Below are 21,790 nucleotides of genomic sequence, written 5' to 3' on the forward strand. Positions count from 1 at the left end.
AGGACAACGATGTAGATAGTAGGTCTGGGATAACATCCCATCCCTCGTCATAGAGGAGATGGGACACTCCCTCCTAGCCCCCTTTACAGAGAGGGAATTAGAGGAGGCTTTCCATACACAAGACCGGCAGAAATGCTCGGGAGAGGATGGCCTCTCTAAGGCTTTCTTTACTACCTTTTGGGAAGTGGTGAAGGAACCCCTACTGATGGCCTTTCAGGAGATTTTCACTTCAAGACAGATGCCAGGGAGTCTTTCGGCAGGCCTTATCAGTCTTCTCCCCAAAGAGGGAGACCAATTGGAGCTTTTGCAGTGGAGACCGATGACCTTATTGTTAGTGGTCTATAAGGCGCTGGCAAAGATGATTGGTAGGCGACTACACCTCGTGCTTCTAGACATCATCCATGACACACAGACAGGCTTTGTCCAGGATAGGAGCATCCTAGACGATGTATTCATCTTCTTTGAGGCGATAGAGTGGGCCTAACACAGTGGGTAGAGACTGGTTGTACTACTCTTGGATTTCAAGAAATCTTATGATAGGGTGGACTGGAATTTCCTAGAGGGCACCATGGTGAGGTTGGATTTCCTAGACAATGTATTCACCTTCTTTGAGGCGATAGAGTGGGCCCAACACAGTGGGTAGAGATTGGCTGTACTACTCTTGGATTTCAAGAAATCTTATGATAGGGTGGATTGGGATTTCCTAGAGGGCACCATGGTGAGGTTGGGTTTCCCCCAGGCTTGGATTTGCGTGGTCTCCGCACTTTACAGATCGGCCACCAGTAGGGTTCTCATAGGTGGTAGGCGAGGGGAGGAGTTTCGGCTGGAGAGAGATCAGTCCGAGAGGGCTGCCCCCTAGCCTCGTACCTGTTTCTTCTCTTTGCAGAGGCGATGCCTCACTTCCTCAGGTTACGTGTGAGCAGATTATGTGGCCTCCAACTTCCAGTGAGAGAGGAGACCAAGTTGTTAGACTCAGAGTATGCAGATGATACAACACTCTACATAGAGGACGATGAGTTGATGCTAGAGAGAGTGAGGCTGGCTCTTGAGGTGTTTTGTTTTGCAGCGGGAGCAAAAATCAATTGGTGAAAGTCGGTTGGTTTCCTCACAAACCCGGACTTTAGCATGGAGTGGAGCGTCCACCTGGGATTTAGATGGGTGAGCAGAGGGCAGACCGTCCAGTACCTAGGGTTCCAGGTGGGACTCGACATCACTCCCGCCCAACAGTTTCTTCCAGTCCTCGATTCTATTCGGAGGAGGAAGCTGACCTAGTGGAGTACGGCTCGCCTCTCACTAGCCGGTCGAGCCGTGATGGTTAACCAGGTCCTCCTAGCGACGGCCTGGTACATCACCTCATGTTGGTGCTTCTCATCTTGCGTAATGTAGCTTTGCCGCCTAGTGCGGAATTTCCTTTGATCCGGGTTAGACGGCTTGAGGGATTCCAGGGCCAAGGTGGCATGGGCGACCATCATACGACATCGGTCAGAGGGAGGGCTTGGGATCATAGACCCAGAGTATCAGAGTATGGCCATGTTGGGCAAGCTAGTTGTCCACGGCCTCACACCGAGAGGGTAGACCTGGAAGATCCTATTGCAGGAGGGTCTTTAGGACTGTAGACCAAGGCTCAGCGGTGAGTGGAGGCTGGCCCTGAGATGAATCTTCATGTCAGCCCAGATTACCTCCTCTAGATCACCCCTTCTACGTAGCTTGCTCCGCGTTTGCCAAAAAAAAAACGACCCCAAAACATGCTTAATTAATGAAGAAACCTTGTTTATTTAAAAGAAACGCGATCCTAGAGAGTTTCTACGTCCCACATGCACAAAGCCTTTTGGGAGGGCCCAAAATTTCTATAAATAGGTATTCTGCCCTCCATTCAGCCCTTAATCTCGTTTTTGTAGATTTCAGGTGTTTCAGCTTGCTGCCCATACCCTGTTCATGGAGGAAATCTCAGCCAAAGCTATCCATTGCTGTCTACATCAGTTGGCACGTGATTTCTAGCCTCGCAGTTTGGAGCTGATCCCAGGAGGCGACTGCTGTTCTTGCACAGACCTGCTGCTATATTGCTTGCCATGTCATCTGCAGCTTGTGTTTGGCAGTTTTCTCTCTCTTGCAGGTTATCGTTTTTAGTATTTCTCTCTCCTGAAGGCTGTCTTGCGTGCGTTTTTAGTCTCTCTCCCGTAGTCTGTGTTTTTTGTCTTTCTATCTCCTCATTGTTGTCTGCATCATCAGATCCAGCTGCTCATTGCTGCGTTTGCTGGTGTTTGACAGCCGGAGACTGCCTTGCTGCGATTCGGGATCCATTTAGAGTACAACACACTCTCCAGTTCATTACCCCTGCCTTGATCCTTGAGATACAGGAGTTCGAGGTATTCATGCAGTGCATAGTATGTTTGTTGCATGAGCATTGTATTCAGTAGTCATATCAGTTCATTCATTCACTGTGTTCATTGTCTCTGAGTTACCCTAACCCTAACTGTGTTCTTTTATCTGTCTGTGCTTTGTCTTACGGTTTTTGATTATGTTTCTGTGTTAGAGTATTTCTTCACAACAAGTCCTATGGGAGACATGAAGAGAGAGGAGGGAAAGGCTGCTTTGATCTTTGATATTTACTAGGTGATGATTCCCGTTCGGATTGGGGCTCTAACCTGTGATCTTTGCAATATTCATGATGCCTATCAAAGGGATAATGAGGAGACTCCTCATCTAAGTTATCAAAACCTTGGAATTGGGATATTCCATGTATGTAGACCTGCAAACACACTAAATATGCTACATTTTCCCATAGAAGAGCCTGAACAAAGGGAATAATCAGCTACACTTGCAAAAGATCAATTGTGGATGTACCCCCTTTCTCGAAAGCACTTGAAAAATGCAGAAAATCTGCATTTTCAGCAGCAAACAGCAGGCTGAAAATTTGTGTTTCGAGCAACAAGGTGGTCTTCTCTATGTGGATACCATTTGAGAGTGCACAAAAAAGGAGGAACATGAACACAGAGAGAAAATGAGTAGAGAAAGACAAGAGGAACAGACAAGAACTCTGAAATCAATGTTGAATACAATGATGGAATGATTAGTGCCCAAAGCATCAGTGAGGGCAGCAGATCAAGTTGAAGATGATGGCAGCACTGGACACAGAGATGGCCATAGATGAGTGTGTAACCTGCAAAAGAACACAAGTGTTTTTGGCCCACACAAGCTACCTGCTAAAATTTGCAGCAAAACAGCCAAACTGGCTGACCTGCCATAAATGCTACTAGAAATAGCAGTCAGCCTGCTAAAATAGCATCCAGTTATAAATACTGGCAAAAAACCTAATATGGCATACTCTTGGGTAAATCGCAACTGGTCAGGCTGTGCAACCCCTCTAGCAACGCTGAAAAATGGCTGCCTACTCAATGTGAACACACTTGACACTAATTGAGGAAGAGGGGCACTTAAAACTGAATGGGAAAGCAAAGTCAGAGGTCCAATGTCTCCGTCAAACTTTGATGGAGCTTATGACAAGGAGATGTCAAATTGACAAAATATGTTTCATGTTATGAGTTCGGCCACCCATAACTCGAAGGGGGGTTTGTTAGTTATACGCCCTTGTGTGAACACGTTATGTTTGTAAGTGAGTATGTTAAAGGTGTAAACACCTTTTAGATCTCCCAAAATTAAATAAGGGTCGAAGGTTTGGGAAAAACCTTGGGTCTATATAATGATGCCCTAAGCATTGTATTTTGATCAATATCTATCACATCAACCTATTCAGCTTGTTGTGTATGTGCAAGAGTTCTCTTATACACTCTTTGTTCTCTCTCTTTTTTCTGTTCTCTCTCCATCATGAAGCTTCACCCTCCATAGCCTATTGGCCACACATGAGCTCCTTACCTAACATATGTATGCTACCTCAACATAAAAAGAAGCAATTTTATATAGAAGGCCAAGTTACCTAATAGAGGACTAATGGTTCACTAGGTAAAGCACGTGTGCATATTGTGGTACCATTGAAGGGACACTAGGGCTCAATATGCTTGGGAATGAAATCCTTGTGTGTAAGTGCCCATAGATGCTTGGTTTGTAGCATATATCCTTGAGGCTTGCCATCATTGTGTTGAGCTAAAATATGCAGTACTTGCTGATTAGCCTCTTAAACAACCCCAAAACACACTAAAAATGCTCTTTTAGAGTAAAACCCTAAAACGAGGAGCGGTTTGAGAGAGTTCAGTGGAAACCCTAAAATAGGGAGTGGTTCGAGAAAGTTTAATGGAAACCCTAATTTTTGGGGCACCCTTCCACATCTATAAATAGACAAGCTGCCCCCATTCAGCTATCATCCTAGTTTGTAGGTTACACCAACCCACACACCCTTTGCTGCTGTTGGCGCCTTGTTTCCAGCCTGCAGCCCGCCTCCATCTTTTGTGCAGCCATCATCGACTGTAGCCACATCATCTTCAGCTTGTCCATTGCTGTAGGTGACAGCTCTCAGCTGGTGGCGACTGCTCTAAACTGTCCCAGACTGCTGTCCATCATCTCCAGGGTCAGCCAGCATGTGTTTTCAGCATTGCAGGCCTTGACACTCTCAAACACTGTTTCAGCTTGTTGTTTACAGCAGACTATACACAATTTCCAGCCCCCGATCTGTGGTACACTACTGCGTTTACCAGTTTCCAGCCTCCAAACTGCTGCGTTTTGGTGACAGCCTCCTTTCATTCACTTTTCAGCAGTCCTACACTCCAATTGGTGGTCACAGACTTGGGATCCGTCTTAGCTGGATGTCACACTCCGACATTGCTCTGCCCTTGAGCACACTGTACACTCTTACATTCATTTACAACATTCATTTACTTCAGAGTTGTGTTCTCTCTCTCCCTTCTTATGTTTGTGTTTGAGTTTTGAGTTTTGCGTTTAGGGTTTGAGTTTTGAGTTTTGCGTTTAGGATTTGAGTTTTGCCTTCTGTGTCTGTGTCTGTGTCCGTGTCTTTGTGTTTCTGCCGTGGTCGTACACTCTGTGTGTCCTCAGTGCAAACCCTAGTAGTCTTCTTAACATGGTATCAGAGCCGGTGCTCTTGTAAAGAGTATCCTGTGGATATTGTGAATTTGCTAAACTTTGTTGTGAACTTGAGGTCCTATCATCTTATCCTTATCTAAAATAAGAGCTCCTCTTAGGCAGCCTGCTCACCTCCTTTAATGGTCTTTCTGCATTTGCCTTTCTTATCCTTCAAGGCCTTTGGTGAAGTCATCCCCTATTATCCAATTGTTGACCTACGGTAGGGAGTGACATAAGATAGTCCAGGACTGTGTTTGGCTGGCCATTTAGGATATAGATGACAAGTATACCAATAACTGCATCCTCCACTCTCAAATACATGGTTCTTCCTAGAACCAAGATATCTTAGCCTTGTGTTGCTCAAGTCAATTACTTCCCAACCCATATGTAAAAACATGTTTGTATGTGTGATACTCACGGGTGCTACTCAATAATAGTGTAGCTTGTCTTGGCAAAAGCTTCCCATTTTGAGTAGTCCTCCAAAGCCTTGTACACTCCATGAGAGAATCCTCACGGGCTGCGTTTGAGTTCTTGAGATTAGTGTGTTTGTGCAATCCGTGCTAGTTATTGCTGTCTCCTAGAATACACGTCAAGCCTCCTCTCCACTAGCTTTGTTGCCACATGTGAGGGGGGAAGTCTTTGAAGTACGCATCAGAGTATCTATCTCTCGGTTGCTATCCTATGTAGACATTGGCGTAGTAGCAACTTGCAACATTTGCTAGAGAGTTGATGGTGTTTGGACTGTCTCTCCAAGTCATTGGGGTGCGCTATCTTCATCTAAGGGGTTGCTAACTAACCAAGGTTGTGGAACCTCTAAGTTCTGGGTGGGTATAACAATGTTTGCACAAGCTATAGGAGGCTACGGTGGCACTACACAGGCTATTGATTTGAGATCTTTAACCACTCTCCATCATCCCTCAGCATGCATGTGCTACTTTGGGTCTCTTTACCCTTGTCTCTATCAGTCATCTATGTGCCCTTGTTGTCATTGGTATTGGCTCCTCATCTATTTGGCAATGTGCTGTCTCTGTCACTTGTCTCGTTGCTCATGTAAGGTTTTTGTTGCCTCCAACTCGAAAGGAGACATGTTACTGCCATCTCCTAGGGTATTTCGTTGGTAGATGCATAGTTGTCAGGTATGAAAGGTACGATACGGTTTGGTACGACAAAATACAGTACTAAATGATACCTTGTGATTTTTAAAGGTACGATAGGATATTAATATGAATTTTTTTATAAATACGATTTCTTAAAAAATCATATATAATTAAATGATAGAATACATGTTTAAAGTGGAAATAGCCATTTCATTACAAAATAAGATGAATACATAAGGGTGACGATCACAGTTGCTACATGGGCTGCACAAAACATGTGATATAAATATAGTTGAGTGCATCATAGTGGCATCATGCATGTGGATACGATGATAGTAGATACAAAAAAGAGAGAGACCTATGAATCTATGATGGGGTATCACTATCATCATCATCATCAGTATTAGAGCATGCCATACAACTACAGTCTAGTGTATCATAGTTGCATCATGCGTGTGGATACAATGATAGTAAATACAAAAAAGAGAGAGATCTATGAATCTATGATGAGGCATTACTATCATCATCATCATCATCATCATTAGAACCATTTGAGTGCTCATCAAGAGAGTCTAAAGATGACTCCCTAGCATCGAATGATGAGACACACTCATACTCATCCTCACTGATGAGGTTACCATCATTATCAAATGATAGCTCCCTAGGTGGCAGCTGTGTAGGCAAGGGGGGGGATATCATCATGAGGCACAGGATGTAAGCTACTAGAGCCCCGCCTTACATATGTCTGCAAGCCACTTGAGCCACCCCTTCTGGATGTTAGAGGGTATTGAATGACTATGTCCCTATTACCATATACTCGAACTCCTCGCCCACAAGTACACTGACTACGAGTGTCGCGAGTATCTGTTGCTATAAGCTCTCTATAGAGCTTTGCAAAAATCATTTCCTCCTCGTCCATCTCCTAATGCACACTTAGAAGAGTATTGCCTATCAACTTACATGTATCAATATTTACCCACACAATGCACATAAGATTGTAAATGCTAAAGTCTAAATTGTAATGTATGAAATTCAAAGTTTAAAGTTTAAAATAATAAATTTTAAATTTTATGGTTAAGTGTTTAAACTTTACTTGCTTTGAACTACCCATGCTCATTGTAGCCCTCATCATGCATAAGTTAGTGCGGCAATAGACTAGCTGCTTTAACTATCGCATGCTAAGCCGATTATGAATCTTCGTGTGAATGAGAGAATAGTCACTCCAGTTTCTCTCACATGCACTGGAAGAGCAATCTTGGGCAAGCACCCTCATGGCTAAAGGTTGAAGGGTCTCCAATGCGTATCCAAAGTTTTGCCACCAAAATAAAGGCTTCACAAGTGACTCTGTCCTCCAACAAGTGGGAGAAGCAAAAGCCACATGCTTTCTTTGATCTACATAGCATCCTAGCTTCTCCAGCACCACATTCTGATAATCCATAAGGACCACGTGAGTCAGATAAGCAAGCTGGTTTGAACGGAGATCTCTATTATCCATGACCGCCGGCGACTTGTAGGCCAAATTTATCAATGCGGCAAAACCATGGATAGGTATATGTATCCTTGCCGATATTCTTTCTGCTATCTCTAAAACATGTGCATGCTATGTATTTGTGATCATTGTAGAAACATGGGCCTCCACCAATGCCACTCTAAAGAAGTGAATGAGAAGGCCCATATTGGACCCCTCGCAGACAGTCACTCATACATAACACCCTATAAAAGGGAGTCACGACTATGACAACGGCACAAACTTTTTGCCAAAATTGCTCATTAAGGCACAATCGCTGCACGGCTTTGGGCCTCCTCTATCTCATGCTCATCTCACTCATTCCATAGAGTTGACACCACTGTCTGGCGCAACGGGGACCGCACCTCATAAAGGCACTCCAGCAATAACCACATGTAAGAAAACTAAGTTGAAGAAGGCTTCTTCAACTCCAGTGTGCTATGCTTACAATACATCGCAAGTACCTTTACCCTTACTGTACAGAAGGTGACAATTGATATAGCTTTGTGAACCACCCTCTTCACCCACTTGAGCTTTTCAATATCCCGCATGAGCAAGTCCAAACAATGACTTGCACATAGAGTTCACACAATTGTGGGAAACTCGGCCTCAAGCAAATGGCCGATGCATCGACAATTTGATGCATTGTCGGTAACAACGTGTAGCACCTTCAAGGGGCCCACCTACAACCACAATTCACAAATTACAAGTAACAATACTTGGAGGTTAGAAAGAGAAAGAGAAAGTTGAGCCTTTCAGTTTCAACTTTCAAGATTCAAGAATGAAGAGAGATGGGGGTTGGGGCCCAGGGGGAAAGAGAGAATCGAGGTAGATATTAGAGAGAAATTAGAATAGGGAGATAGATAGTTATGCATAAATTATAATGAAAGAAAGTGAAATAAATTTAAAAGGCAATGTATACCTCAATGATAGCTTGCCGAATGTGACGGTAGATGAATGCACCTGCCATTTTCCTCCCCCTCTTATGGGTATCTAGTGCTTGCAAAAAGTAAGTGCTGGGTGGACATGAGATGAGTATGTTAATGATGCCGCGTTTCTTACAATCACTCCATCCATCGGTGAGAATGAAGCAACCATATTTTATCCATGCGGCCCGAATAGGATCAAGGGCTTTATCAATCCTCTTCTTCTCTTCATTAATCTTTTTTGTCCTCATGTCGTATGTGACACGGGTCCATCCTTCACATGGACTGACATTGGCAATGGCTTTTACCATCTTCTCCCATTGCTCTTGCTTTAGGACATTGATGCAAGATTGCACTCAATCACCGTGCGTGCAATTTCAATGTTCGCAAGTCTTGATCCACACATGATCAGGAGCTTGAGAGAGAGAGGATTGTCTCTCTGGTGGTGCATGAGCCTCTACTCTTTGTCTTTTATGGGAGCTGGATGTGGATATGATGCCTCCACCACCAATGGTAGAGACCTCTTCTGCATCGGTTGAAGATACGCCCACATTCGATGCTTTCTCATTAGTAGGCATAGGAGTCGGTGCCGAGAAACCACTTCCTCCTCCGCTTGTGGATCCCCCTCTCATCTTGTTGAGAATCTCATCAACGATGTTTTGAGGGATGTCCTTGCATGGAGCAAGTTGGCCCCCATCTTGAAAAGGTGTTGGAGAAGCTAGGTTGCGCCACTTGTATAGTACTTTTGGGAATACTTGCATGCCCAATGGTGGGAGTTGGACTTTTTTGTGTCCCTCTCTACATGGATTGCTTGCAAATTGAAGGTCTCGTGCTTCTCACTAGAGTCATGGTGTCGATGACGGATGGAGAGGCCACAGAGAGAGAGAGAGAGAGAGAGGCCTGTGCTGGCCTTCGCCGTTTCTACCTCCTGTGAGCTCCTGCCTCGGCATCGGCCCGGCACAAGTAGTGTTACACTATGGTTGGTCTGGATATGGCTTTTATAGACCAAACGGTGGCAGCTCTTGGTTCATATTCTGATACAGAGGAACCAGAGGATATGGTTCCTTGCACAGAGGAGATGCCCTCTGGTCCTGACTTCCAGCCTGCGGAAAAACGCACCAAGCATACTTCGGAAGAGATCATGGATCCTCAAGAACGCTCTTATGCTTAGGTTGCCTCGGACTCTGTGGATTATCAGGATGTTGACTGGGAGCATTTGCTGGGGTTTGCCAGCACTCTACTTGGCGATTATGTTCAACATAATCATGAAGCGTTTTCTGACTTTGCCATTGAAGATGTTCTGGAAGCCACTGTGGACCCGAAAAATGTTTTGCGCTCATTTTCGATGTTTTATGAACGTGTTGTTATGCTCTTCTTCACTGGGAAGCTCCCAGTGCTTTCCCGTATTCGCCAGTGGCTGCACAGTCTGCTACAAGGGAAATGTGTTGAAGAGATTTTTGTTGGGCCTCGAGGCTTTTATGAGGTGCTGTTGAAATCTGAGCAGCATCGTGCTGATCTCTTGTTTAAACTGCCATTGTTCTTTGATCGCCGTTTGGTCCATGTTGCTTCTTCAGAGTCCATATCAGAGCATTCGGTGATGGACGCTCCGGAAAGTCATGTGTGGAATGCGTTTGCTCTTGCCGTACTTAAGCAAGATCTCTGGTCTTGGCTACACCCTTCTTCTACCGGGTTTACTTTCCATTCTGCGCAGTATGCAAGTACATGGTCGCGGTTGGACCGCATGTACATCATGCAGAATGATGATTTTCTTCCTGAGATGCTTGAAATGAAAGTGTTGCAGCAATATGCCTTGTCGGACCATTTCCCTCTACAGCTTAAGATCCTTGCACAACCCATTGCACCTTTTAAGCAGTTTCTGGATCAACTCCCTTTGGGCTTGAACTCGTCTTATTTGAAGCATTCAATCTTTCAGGGCTATATGCAGTAATTGATTGAGAGATTCCTATTGGACTTCTCCTCTGAGGGCAATGCGTCGTTTGAACGATTGCTCTCTAATATGCAGCGGGTTGCTCGGCAGTATGGGATCCATCATGCTTCTCTTTGTCGGCGGCGTCGACAAGCAGCGGAGGACTTACTAGCTTTGGTTCGTTCTCTGCTGGTGGACACTCCAGATGATGTATTTCTGCTGTGCCACTGGCGATGTGTTTGGCTGATCTTATTAAAGAGTTTCAGTTGAAATCCTAACAGCAGGCCAAATTGCAAAATTCGACTGAGACTTTGCAAGATAGTGCTTGTCAGACTCATAAGTTCTTTCGAGCTCTACATGCATCTCCTGCTTGAGGAAATATGACTAGACTCCAGGATCCAGAAGGTCAAATGGTCATTGATCCTAAGACTATTGTGAACATGTGCAGGAATTATTTTCTCGACCTTCTTGGTTCTTCTCCTTCACTTCTGACCAAGTTACTCATGCACGTTGAGTTTTCTATGATCTGGTCCGCAATCAGGTTCCGCATGACATGCAAACTACTTTGAAGACAGATATTTGTGAGGCAGAGGTTATGGATGTTTTGCTACACCTGCCCAAGGATAAAAGTCCCGGTTGGAATGGTCTCACCAATGAATTCTTTGAGGTTTATGCTACTCAACTGGTGAAACCATTGACGACTATGTTTTAGCAAGTTTGGGAAACGGGATTCATGCCTTCCTCATGGAAAGGTCTTATCAAACTGCTTCCCAAAGTTCCTTCGCCGTCAATGTTGAAACATTGGAGACCAATTTCTTTGATGGGTTCGATGTATAAAATCTTTTTCAAAGTGATGGCAAATCGGCTACACAAGCATCTTCCGGCCATTGTGCATCCTCTTCAATATGGTTTCATTAAGGGCCGAAACATTTTGCATAATATCTTAAATGTGCAAATGGCTATTGACTATGCAAGGCACTCTAATCAGGAAGTGGTATTGATTCAATCGGACCTGGAAAAGGCATTTGATTATTTAGACTAGTCTTTTATTGCAGATCTTATGTCTACTATGGGTTTTGGCACTCGGATGTCCCGATTGATCTACACTATTAGTGCTGCGGCTTCTTCGCGAGTTATGCTAAATGGCGGTGTTACCGAACCATTTGTCCTTGCACGCTCTGTGCGACAAGGTTGCCCTTTGAGTCCTCTCTTCTTTGCCCTTGCAACTCATCCGGTTCTTTCGATGTTATCTTCTATGGCATCTTCGACTCATTTGGCCGCATTGTCGCTTCCTTCTAGACAACACTTCATTAGTCAATCTTTGGCTGATGACAGTTTTATGATTTTGCAGGCGGACAAGGATAATCTTTGCAAAGCATTGGATGTTTGGACGCTCTTTGGACAGGCGTCTGGTCTTCATATCAATGCTTTCAAATCAGCCATTCTCAGTTGCACGGAGTCAGATTTACAGTCATTGGGCTGGCAGGGACTAGTGGTTCCCCGTGGTTCCGGTAATACCCAAATTCGGAGCTCCTGGTGGCATGTTCTTAATATAGACTCTCGGTTTTCTAGTCATTCCTCATCCCTGCTTGCTCATTTGGTAGGCTCTTGGAAATTAGTCCTCCAGAAGGCTCGGTGGCATCCAACGGAGGACCGCTTACATGCAAACTCTTTTCCACTGGAATTGTTGGCAGCCTCGCGATTACTTTCCTGGGAAGGCAAACATGAGCTCAGACCAAAATTTAATCGCACGGCACGTTTGGGCTTGACTTGAGTTGCGGATGCCACCCTTGCCAGTCGCAGTGTGTTGATATCATTTTGTACAGCCAGGAGGCTTTTCAGAATCCCTCGTGGATACCGTGATTTATGGGAACAGCTTTTGCTAGTGCTCCAGAGTAGACAACTGTTTCCTGCCTTGCTTTCGATCGTCCTTGGCAGGATTGGGACCTTGCAGGTCGCTTGAATTTGAAAAAAGCCTCAGCTAACCAGGTGTATCATCTTCTGATTAAAGATCATCAATGGTTGGTTACTAAAGCTAATACTGTATGGGGATTGCATAAATCTCAGTCATGGTGGAAGGTAACTGTGATGGAGGGCTGGTTGAACAAGACACCTTTCAAATGTAAGGTCTTTCTTTGGAGAGTCATGATTGGTGGTCTTCCTCTTGCTTCCGCCCTTTCCAAGCGTCACATCTCTAACGGCAACTGTTTCTTTTGCACCACCAGTGTGGAATCGGCTCGTTATCGATTTATTTCTTGCCCTCTCGCGAAGAATATCTGGTCACTTTTGTGAGCGGTTTGGTGAGCAGTGGTTGGGTTCTCCCTAAGCCCTTTTGATTGGGTTTTTGTACGGCCCAAATACCCCACACCGGCACAGTCACATATGAAGATCTTGTTTCACTTTCTTAGATACTGGGGCTACTGGCACAACTGGACCACTCAGAATGCCTTTTTGATTCGGCCTCTAATGCTCCGGGACATATTGCGAGGCTTAGAGGTCTCTTGCATTGGCAGTTAGATCTCATTCGACACTCTGACTTACTCCCTCGGGAGGACTTACTTCCCTGGCATATGGCAATTTCCTCTGCATCTTTGCCATGACTTTTTGTAACTTGATGGCTTAGAGCCATCATGTATCTTGTAATCATGTCAACTTGTACCTTTTTTTCGTAATTAATACAATTATCTTTTTCGGAAAAAGAGAGAGAGAGAGTGAGATGCTTGAGTCTTGACTCTTGAAACTTGAAAGTTGAAAGAGAGGGAGAGGGTTGGGGTAAAGTTAAACGAGCAGGAGTGAGAGAGAGGGGATGGGAGAGGCTTGAGCCTTGAGCCTTGATAGGGTGCAGGAAAGAGAAGAGAGTGAGAGGCTAGAGCTTTACAAATCACAAATCAATTCAAGATCCAAGAGAGCAAGATGAGAATGGCAAATGCTTGCTGAATTGGTATGGAAGCATGGAGGAGAAGAGCACCTTTTGTAGATGAGAAAAGGGTCAAACAGTCAAAGAAGGGTCAACAGTCAAAGAGGGCTGCAAGCTGGATGGAATCCGAGGAGGGCTGGGGGGGAGTGCATAGTTGGAGGGGTGAGATGAGGTATCCAATGCCTCCCACCCCCCCAATAGTGCCACACAAGTGAAACACAGGGAGACGCGGGAAGGCGTGGTGGCCAAAGAATCGTGCAGTACAATTAGTACCGTACAATGTACAAAGGAAACCTTGGGTAGATGTTTGACCATTGTGCAAGTGAAACACTAGTCAAGGAGTCCTGAAAATCAGACTGATTGGATGAGGAAACATTCATGAATGGAGAAATCTAGATGGCCTAGGTAAGAGTACATAGAGATTCTGGGGGAAAAATAACTTTGATGGACGAATATCAATGGGGGCCCTTGGAGACCACATTGGTAGAAATTCTCTTTGTATGACATGGCTGAATGTGGTGCCAATGCTGAACATGTAGAGTGTGAAATACTCATCTAGTTCAAAAAAGAGGGTAAGGGTGGTGGTGCCAGTCCTGAGTGATGAGTAATCTTGGCCCTCAACCCCTCTGTCAAAGTATGCTATTGAGGAACTGACGTCAAGAAGACTCGTAGCAAGTGATGCCTCCATAGGCTTGGGTAAGCTGAATTGGAGCTGTACCGGAGTCCCAAGGTCCCCTAGTGATGGTGGTGGACAGGCTGCAACTTTGCAAGCCCCATTCACTCCTTGCTTTTGTGGTGTTGAAGTTCATGAATGTCTGGCTCTTGCTGCAGTGATACCGACCCTTAGGGAGCTTGGATTGGAGAGGGTACAAAAGAAGCTGCTTGGGGGAGGAAGTGCAAAAAGGCTGCTAAGGTGGAAGAAGAGCTAGACGATGCTTCCATTCCTGGACTAAAGGGAGCGCTGTGCTGGTAAAACAGGCTGCAATGTGCGGGGCGTTTGGGAAGGGGCAATGGCCTTGCTATGTAAGTACAAGACGGGGCAGGGCAGCCATGCAGCAGCAGGCAAAAGGGGGCAAGAAGAGAGTAGGCACAAAGCTGTAAGGCAGAAGCTGTGCAGGTGGCAGTGTTCCAATGTGACAATATGTTGTGGCAGAGTGGGGTGGTGCTGGCAGTGGGCCAAGCCAGACACCATGCAGTGCTGGGCAGGTAACGCTGGCGGCAGTCCGACTCAAATAGTGGCAAGGGCAGGAGGGGCTGAGGCAGGCAGAGCAGCAGTAGACCAGGTTGACTTGACACAGTCTCTTCAGGTGCATCTTAGCCACATGTCTTCTTGCACAGTTCAGGGCTAAGGACATCCTTTGAGTCGCCTCAACCTTGTTTTTTCCTTTTCACTCTTTTTTTTGTAATGAGTAACTATATTAATCACATGAGAGATACAAGAGTCACCTCAGAAATGTAGAAGAAACTACCGTATGCCAAGCAACTAAATACTCCCTAGGGAGAAGCCTAGCATGCTGCATAAGATCCAACTGCCAATGGAGAAGACCCTTGAGCATAGTTGTTAGGTACGAAAAGTACGATACGGTACGGTACGATAAAATACGGTACTAAATGGTACCTTAATATTTTATAAGGTATGGTACGATATTAGTACGAAAAAATAATAATTTCATTTTTTTAAAAACTATAAATAATAGAAAACATGTTTAAAGTGAAACTAGCCGTGCCATTACAAAATATGCTGAATACATGAAGTAAAAAGCCCTCACAATCACATGCGAGCAGCAAACATGCGGGCAATGGTATAATGTATTGGATACATCATACAATCATCAATGAGTGAAACTCGATACAATCAACAGTGAGTATTAAGTAGATATAAAAAGGTGAGACTCGAGAGAGTTGAGGCCTAGAGGCTAGGATGACTCATGAGGCATCACTATCATCAGCATCATCATCGTCATCATCTAAGTGCTCATCAAGAGAGTTTGAATATGACTCCTCGTCATCGAATGATGAGGCACTCTCATACTCATCCTCACTGATAAGGTTAGCATCATCATTAAATGATGGCTCCCTAGGCAATGACGGTCTAACTATAGGCAAGGGGGCAATGTTATCATTAGGGACTGGATGAGAGCTACAAGAATCCTGTCTCGTCGATCTCAAAACCACCTGAACCACCCCTCGGGAAATGTCTGCAAACCACTTGAACCACCCCTCGTCGATCTTGGAGGGCGCCGAATGACCATGTCCCTACTAGCAACTAGAACTCCTCGCCCACGAGCACGCTCACTACGAGTGTCACGGGTGTCTGCTACTATGAGCTCTCTATAGGGCTCTGCAAAGATCTGCTCCTCCTCATTGACTTCCTGATGTACACTTGCAAGAGTCTCGCCCGTCAACTTGAATGTATCAACATTCACCTACACAATGCATATAAGATAATAGATTATAAATACTAAATTGTTGAGTATAATACTATAAAGTAATAAGTTGAAACCAACAAATTTAAAAATTAAACTTGACTTATCATTTTATGGTTAGGTGTTTACCTGCTTTGGACTACCCATACTCATCATGGCCTTCATCATGCGCAAGTTAGTGAGGCAATAGACTAGCCGCTCTTAACTGTCATGTGCTAAGACGATTGCGAATCTTCGTGTGAGTGAGAGAATAGGCACTCCAGTTTCTCTCACATGCACCGGAAGAGCAATCCTGCGCAAGGACTCTCATGGCCAAGGGCTGAAGAGTCTCCAACGCATATCCAAAATTTCGCCACTAAAATAGAGGCTTCACAAGTGACTCCCTTCCCCAACAAGTGGGAGAAGAAAATGCCACATGTCCTCTCTGATCTGCATAGCATCCAAGCTTCTCTAGGACTGTGTTGTGGTTATCTATGGGGACCACACGAGTCAAATATGCAAGCTGATCTGACCGGAGCTCTGTGTCATTCATGATCGCCGGCGACTTGTAGGCCGGATGCACCAATGCTGCAAAACCAGGGATGGGCCTATGTGTCCATGCCTATCTCCTCTCTGCTATCTCTATGATGTATGCACACTAAGAATCTGTGATCATCGTGCAAGCCCGTACCTCCACCAATGCCGCTCTGAAGAAGTGAATGAGAAGGCCCATGGTGGACCCCTCGCAATCAGTCATGTGCAACACCCTATAAAAGGGAGTCACGGCAATCACAATGGCACGGACTTTCTACCAAAACTACTCATCAAGGCACAGCCGTTGCATGGCTTTCGCCTCCTCTGTCTCATGCTCATCCCACTTATTCAATAGAGTGAACACCACTGTTTGGCGTAGGGCGGACTGCACCTCATAAAGCCGCTCCAACAATAACCACATATAAGCAAACCGAGTTGAAGAAGGCTTCTTCAACTCAAGTTTGCTATGCTCGTGATACATCGCAAACACCTTCACCTTCACCATGAAGAAGGTAACAACAGATGTAGCCTTGTGTACCACCCTCTTCACCCATTTTAGCTTCCCGATGTCCTCCATGAGCAAGTCCAAACAATGACTTGCACATGGAGTCCATACGATCGAAGGAAACTCGGCTTCAAGGAAACGGCCCATGCGCTGACAATTGGATGCATTGTCGGTCACAACTTGCACCACATTCAATGGGCCCACCTACAAGCACATCACACATGGCACAAATTATAAAAGCTTCGGGGAGAGATGAATCATGAATCATGACTTGAAAATTCTAATTATGATTCATGAATAATGAAAGCAACTTTAAAAAGACAATGTGTACCTCAATGATAGCTTGCCGAATGTGGCGGTAGATGAATGGGCCAATCGTTTTTCTTCCCCTCTTGCCGGCGTCTATGGCCCGCAAGAAATATGTGCCAAGTGGACATGAAACGAGTATGTTGATGATATCCCGTTTCTTATGGTCACTCCATCCATTGGTGAGAATGGAGCAACCGTATTTCTTCCATGCAGCCCGAATAAGATCAAGGCTGAGACGCCGCTCCATCCTTCATATGGGCCCACATTGGCGATGGTTCTCACCATCTTCTTCCATTGCTCATGCTTTAGGATGTTGAATGCAAGATTGCACTCGATCATCGTGCATGCAATCTCAACATCGGCTTGTCGTTGCCTTCCTCAAAGAAAGGCAACCGATCCACGTATATGACTGGGAGCTTAAGAGAGAGAGGATTGCCTCTCCGGTATTGCATGAGCCTCTAACCTTTGCGTTTTGCCAATGCCGGAGCCCGAAGCGGATGTGGAGTCGGCACTACCAATGGTGGAGGCCTCACCCGCATCGGTCGAAGATAGGCCTACATTTGAGGCTTCCTCATGAGTAGGCACATGTGTAGATGCCGCCGCCGCCGATTCGCCATGTCCTCCTCTAGTGGAATCCCCCCTCATCTTGGCAAGGATCTCGTCCGCAATGTGTTGAGGGATCGACTTGCACGGAGCGACTTGCCCCCCCCTCTTGGAAAGATGTTGGAGAAGCTGGGTCACACCACTTGTGTAGCTCTTCTTGCATTACTTGCATATGCAATTGTGGGAGTTCGACTTCTTTGTGTCCCTCTCCAGATGGATGGCGTGCAAGTTGAAGGCCTCATGCTTCTCTCGTGTCATGGTGCCGAGGCGAGGTTAGAGGCCCGATGAAGAAGAGAGAGTTGAGACTTGTAACTCCGATCGGCGGTGATGGTTGAAGAGGGAGGGGATGGGGGGAAGAGGAGAGAGTGAGATGATGCTTGAGCCTTGAAGAGGGAGGGGATCGGGGAAACTTGGAAACTTGGAAGAATAACGAACTTTGAAAAGGGAGAGGATGGGAGGAAGACTCAAGAGAAGAGGGGAAGAGGAGAGAGGAAGAGGGAGCTTGGGGGGGATGGGAGCTTGATGCAGCCTTGGAGTCTTGGAGACAAGAGAGAGGGTTGAGGAGAGAGTCGAGACTTGCAAGAGTGCGTGTGTGTCACAAATGATCAATCGTGCCCAGTTTGCACCTTTTTCCCCAGCCCGTTTTGCTCGGAAACTCTTTGGAAAGCTGGCCTTGTCCTGGAGGATATGTGGCTAAAACATGTCTAAAATCTCGTACGAAACAGTACGGATACGTACCGTACGATTCGTATGGTATGAACCTGTCTGTTCGACGTACGGGTGCAACTGTACCCTTGAGCTTAGCAACATGACTTTGAACTCCATAGGTTGAATCGAAGACAAAGGCATTTTGGGTGACCCAGTTGTGCCAGCAGCCCCAGAACTGAAGAAAATCTTTTTTTTTTTCGTGAAGAAGTTTGAGTTGATGTATAGAAATATTTACATCAGGCCTTCTGGCCAACCAAGCACGGTCATAGGCTTTTCGAAATACATCAGGCCTAGAACCGAAGATAATCTCTCACTCTCTCTCTTTCTCTTTCTCTGCCTCTCTTTCTCTCATTGTCCAATAGCTTGGAGGACAGTCATGATCGTGGCATGCTTCTCTTCTCAAGTCATTTTTGTCAGCAATTTTCTTTTTATATGGCATGCACTTGGGGCTTCACTTGAGCACATCAGCCCAAGAGGAGATCCAAGGAAATTGTTTTTATGGAACCACCAGATCCAGAAGCATGGGGGGCAATAATTAGGCTAGAAGCTCAAAGTCTATTTAGCTGTTTGGGCTGTGGACCAGCCAAGTCAATGTCTTGTTAGTTGAGAGCCTTAAATACCACCCATTACCTGCAATTGTGCAAGGCACCCTAGTGCTGGAAGGTCAAAAGAGAGAGGGAGATCAGGTCCATTGTCTGGAGGCTATGGTCTCTACCATGTGGTTGATTTGTTGTCATGGATGTCCTCTCTGATGGTTGGGACTAACTGATGAAAGCCTGCCGTTTTGGAGCTGGAAAAGGGGGAGGTGGGAGAGGGCTAGAAGCTGTATTGCCATTTGGCAGCATCTGACAGTGCATGGTATTGACAAGGAAAAGGGGCACAGATTCCTGACTGTGTTGCAGTTGAGGAGGCTAGGCATGCAAAAGACATGCCTTTCTAAAGGAGAAGCTTATGGCAAAGGTTGAGTGAATTATAAATGAGTAGAGCTGGTCTAAGAAACAAATCATGCATGAGTAGTCAGCTTAGCTCGAGCAGAATCATTTCTGAACAGCAAGCACTTAGTATGAATCGGGTGCTGTTTTCACCATTGGCATGAGGCCTAACTCTTCTAGAAGAGTTTTGGCGGTTTTTCTTGGACTGCCAGTCGAATGTTGGCAAACAAGGTTGTTTCATTGTGGGCAGTTGGGTGGCTCAAATGGAGCAGGCAGCAGTTATCAGAGATCTTTTTCAGGGCTGTAGAGGGCAGCATAAAGGGGCATTCTGAGATGGTGGAAATATGGTCTTCTGGCAATATCCACAGGGGGGTCAGTTTTCTTGGAGCTACGGGGTCTGATGTTATGCATCCTTTGAGAGAGGTTTTGTTTGACGTTATCTGGGCCTTTGGATGCAGGTGTGACAGTGTACAAATCTCCTTCCAGGCCCAGACAGGGTGTCATGTGGGCTTCCCATGGATGTGCAATATTTGCACATATGTCACTGCATTCATTTGTATGAAAAAACATTGAAGTATAAGATTGGAAAGTAGTTAGTAGTGTGTGTGTTTTGTGTTTAGGGTTTCATGTTTTGCGTTTAGGGTTTCACAGTGGACAGCCCCAAAAAGGGGCTGAGCACTTACAATGGGGCACCACCCTAGACTGCTGAGTCCCTCCCTCTGGGCGCCACCCTAGACAGTCTCTTGCCTATTTATAGGCTGCCTCTGTCACTCATTCTTCATAGCTGATTCATTCAGTCTGTCACCTCTTCTTTCCAGCCTCTCCACTGCCCTCACACCCCTTCAGGAGGACATTGTGGTTCGTGGTTCGTGGTTCGTGGCTGTCTTCATCATCTTCCTCGTGCTATGGCACCCTTGTTCCTTTGTATCACATTCACTCCATGATTCAAAACTTTATCATTCCATTCATCAGAGTTTCTTCTCTCTTCTCTTCTCTTCTCCATGTTGCCGAGTTCACTCTGTGTTCCTCCCCGCAAACCCTGCTGTCTCACTGGTACGTCATCTTTTGACAGAGGGCTCATGGTCTAAATTCCACATCTGAGCTAGTCCCCCTCCAGTAAATGAGTAGACACCCTTTTATGACAAAATGAGTCTTTAATTCGAACCAAGGGTTCAGCATGGTAGAGCGTGCATCACTTTACGAGAGCAGATTGAACTGGGAACATCTCTTAGGATTCTGCACATTGAGTGTGCATCACTCGTGGAGCAGATGGAGCTGGGAATATCTGCTCCCTGGAGCATTAATACAAAATGAAGCTAAAGGTGGAGTGTTGTAGTTTGTGCAGTCTACAATTTTAGCCCAAAAATGAAGGCGAGGAGATCTTTCTTGATTGTGGATTTGTGACAGTTGGCCAGCATACAAGCTGCTAGTTCCCTATTTTTGACTAATAAAAACCTTATCATCCTTATCCATTATATTACTGCCTATCACCACAAGCAATGTCTGTTTTGATTAAGATTGTGGGAGTTTTGCACTGTCAAAGCTGTCTAGTCTAGATCTTCACATTATGTGATGAGTAATTTTTCAAAGCCAACTTCTGAATATGCTGATGTTGGTCATTGACTTACTGTTTGTTAGTTTTAGCAGGTCCACACAGTCAAATCAAGTTACTTATACTTGCGTATAATGATATATGTTGTACTTCCCAAGGAGTAAATAGTTTGCTGTGTCTCAAATTTGGTCGGCCCTTGTCCTCCCACGTGAAAAGCCTTTCTGTATCATATGATAGAAATTGAAATACTTTCTAGAAGTTAGTTATGTGGAGTTCCAAGGTGTTTCCCCTCTTTAGACTCTGATTTTCACAAAATCCTTGACTATTGACTCGATTCTATAAAATGGTTAAGTTTCATCTATTTTGTTGCTTTGCAGGTTTGACAAGACACCAGTACTTGAAAATTGTAAATGCTACACTTGTATGAAGCATAGCAAGGCTTACCTTAACCATTTATTAAACACACATGAAATGCTGGCTCAGACACTCTTACAAATGTGAGTACTCTTGTGATTGTCTTTCTGTTTTTTCTTGGGGCTTTGCTGTTTAGGTGCAGGAGTCAACAAATTGCTTTTCCTTCACATAGTAAGTTCTGAATTTCTAGATGGTTCTGTGTTATCGCCATAGGATCTAAAGTAGCCGTTGCTTAATTCTTGAGCTACACAAACTTCTCTTGCTCCTGCTGCATCACTCTCTCTGATGTGAAGGTGATTTTCTGACTTGTGTATTGATCTGCATTGTTTGGTGGTAGTATATAAATGCCCCAATTAATATGAAATGGAAGTGCTTCTCATTCGTAAATTAGGGTGGCACTCATCCAGAAATGTGCTGCTAGGA

At 45.1% G+C, this 21,790-nt stretch overlaps 2 protein-coding genes across 6 annotated transcripts in view; one reads left to right on the forward strand and one right to left on the reverse strand.

Annotated features, from left to right (window-relative positions):
• The window catches only part of LOC148010385 (uncharacterized), a 164,056-nt gene that overhangs the window by 141,268 nt on the left and 998 nt on the right, over window positions 1-21,790 (forward strand). For 4 of the 5 annotated variants that reach the window (XM_087672208.1, XM_087672209.1, XM_087672210.1 and 1 more), the window contains one exon: window positions 21,331-21,450. In XM_087672208.1, coding sequence (XP_087528334.1) covers window positions 21,331-21,450 — 120 coding nt within the window. Of the gene's footprint in view, window positions 1-21,330; window positions 21,451-21,580; window positions 21,661-21,790 lie in introns of all 5 variants that reach the window. The other variant, XR_015689600.1, reaches the window with a different exon arrangement.
• Window positions 16,469-16,996, reverse strand: LOC148010387 (uncharacterized). The gene is given in 1 exon segment (XM_087671025.1): window positions 16,469-16,996. A coding segment is annotated over 1 exon segment (528 nt).

The sequence above is a fragment of the Lygodium microphyllum genome, chromosome 29, assembly GCF_053477565.2.
Source record: "Lygodium microphyllum isolate KBCC chromosome 29, Lygodium_microphyllum_v1.1.10, whole genome shotgun sequence".
NCBI classification, from domain to species: Eukaryota; Viridiplantae; Streptophyta; class Polypodiopsida; order Schizaeales; family Lygodiaceae; genus Lygodium; species Lygodium microphyllum.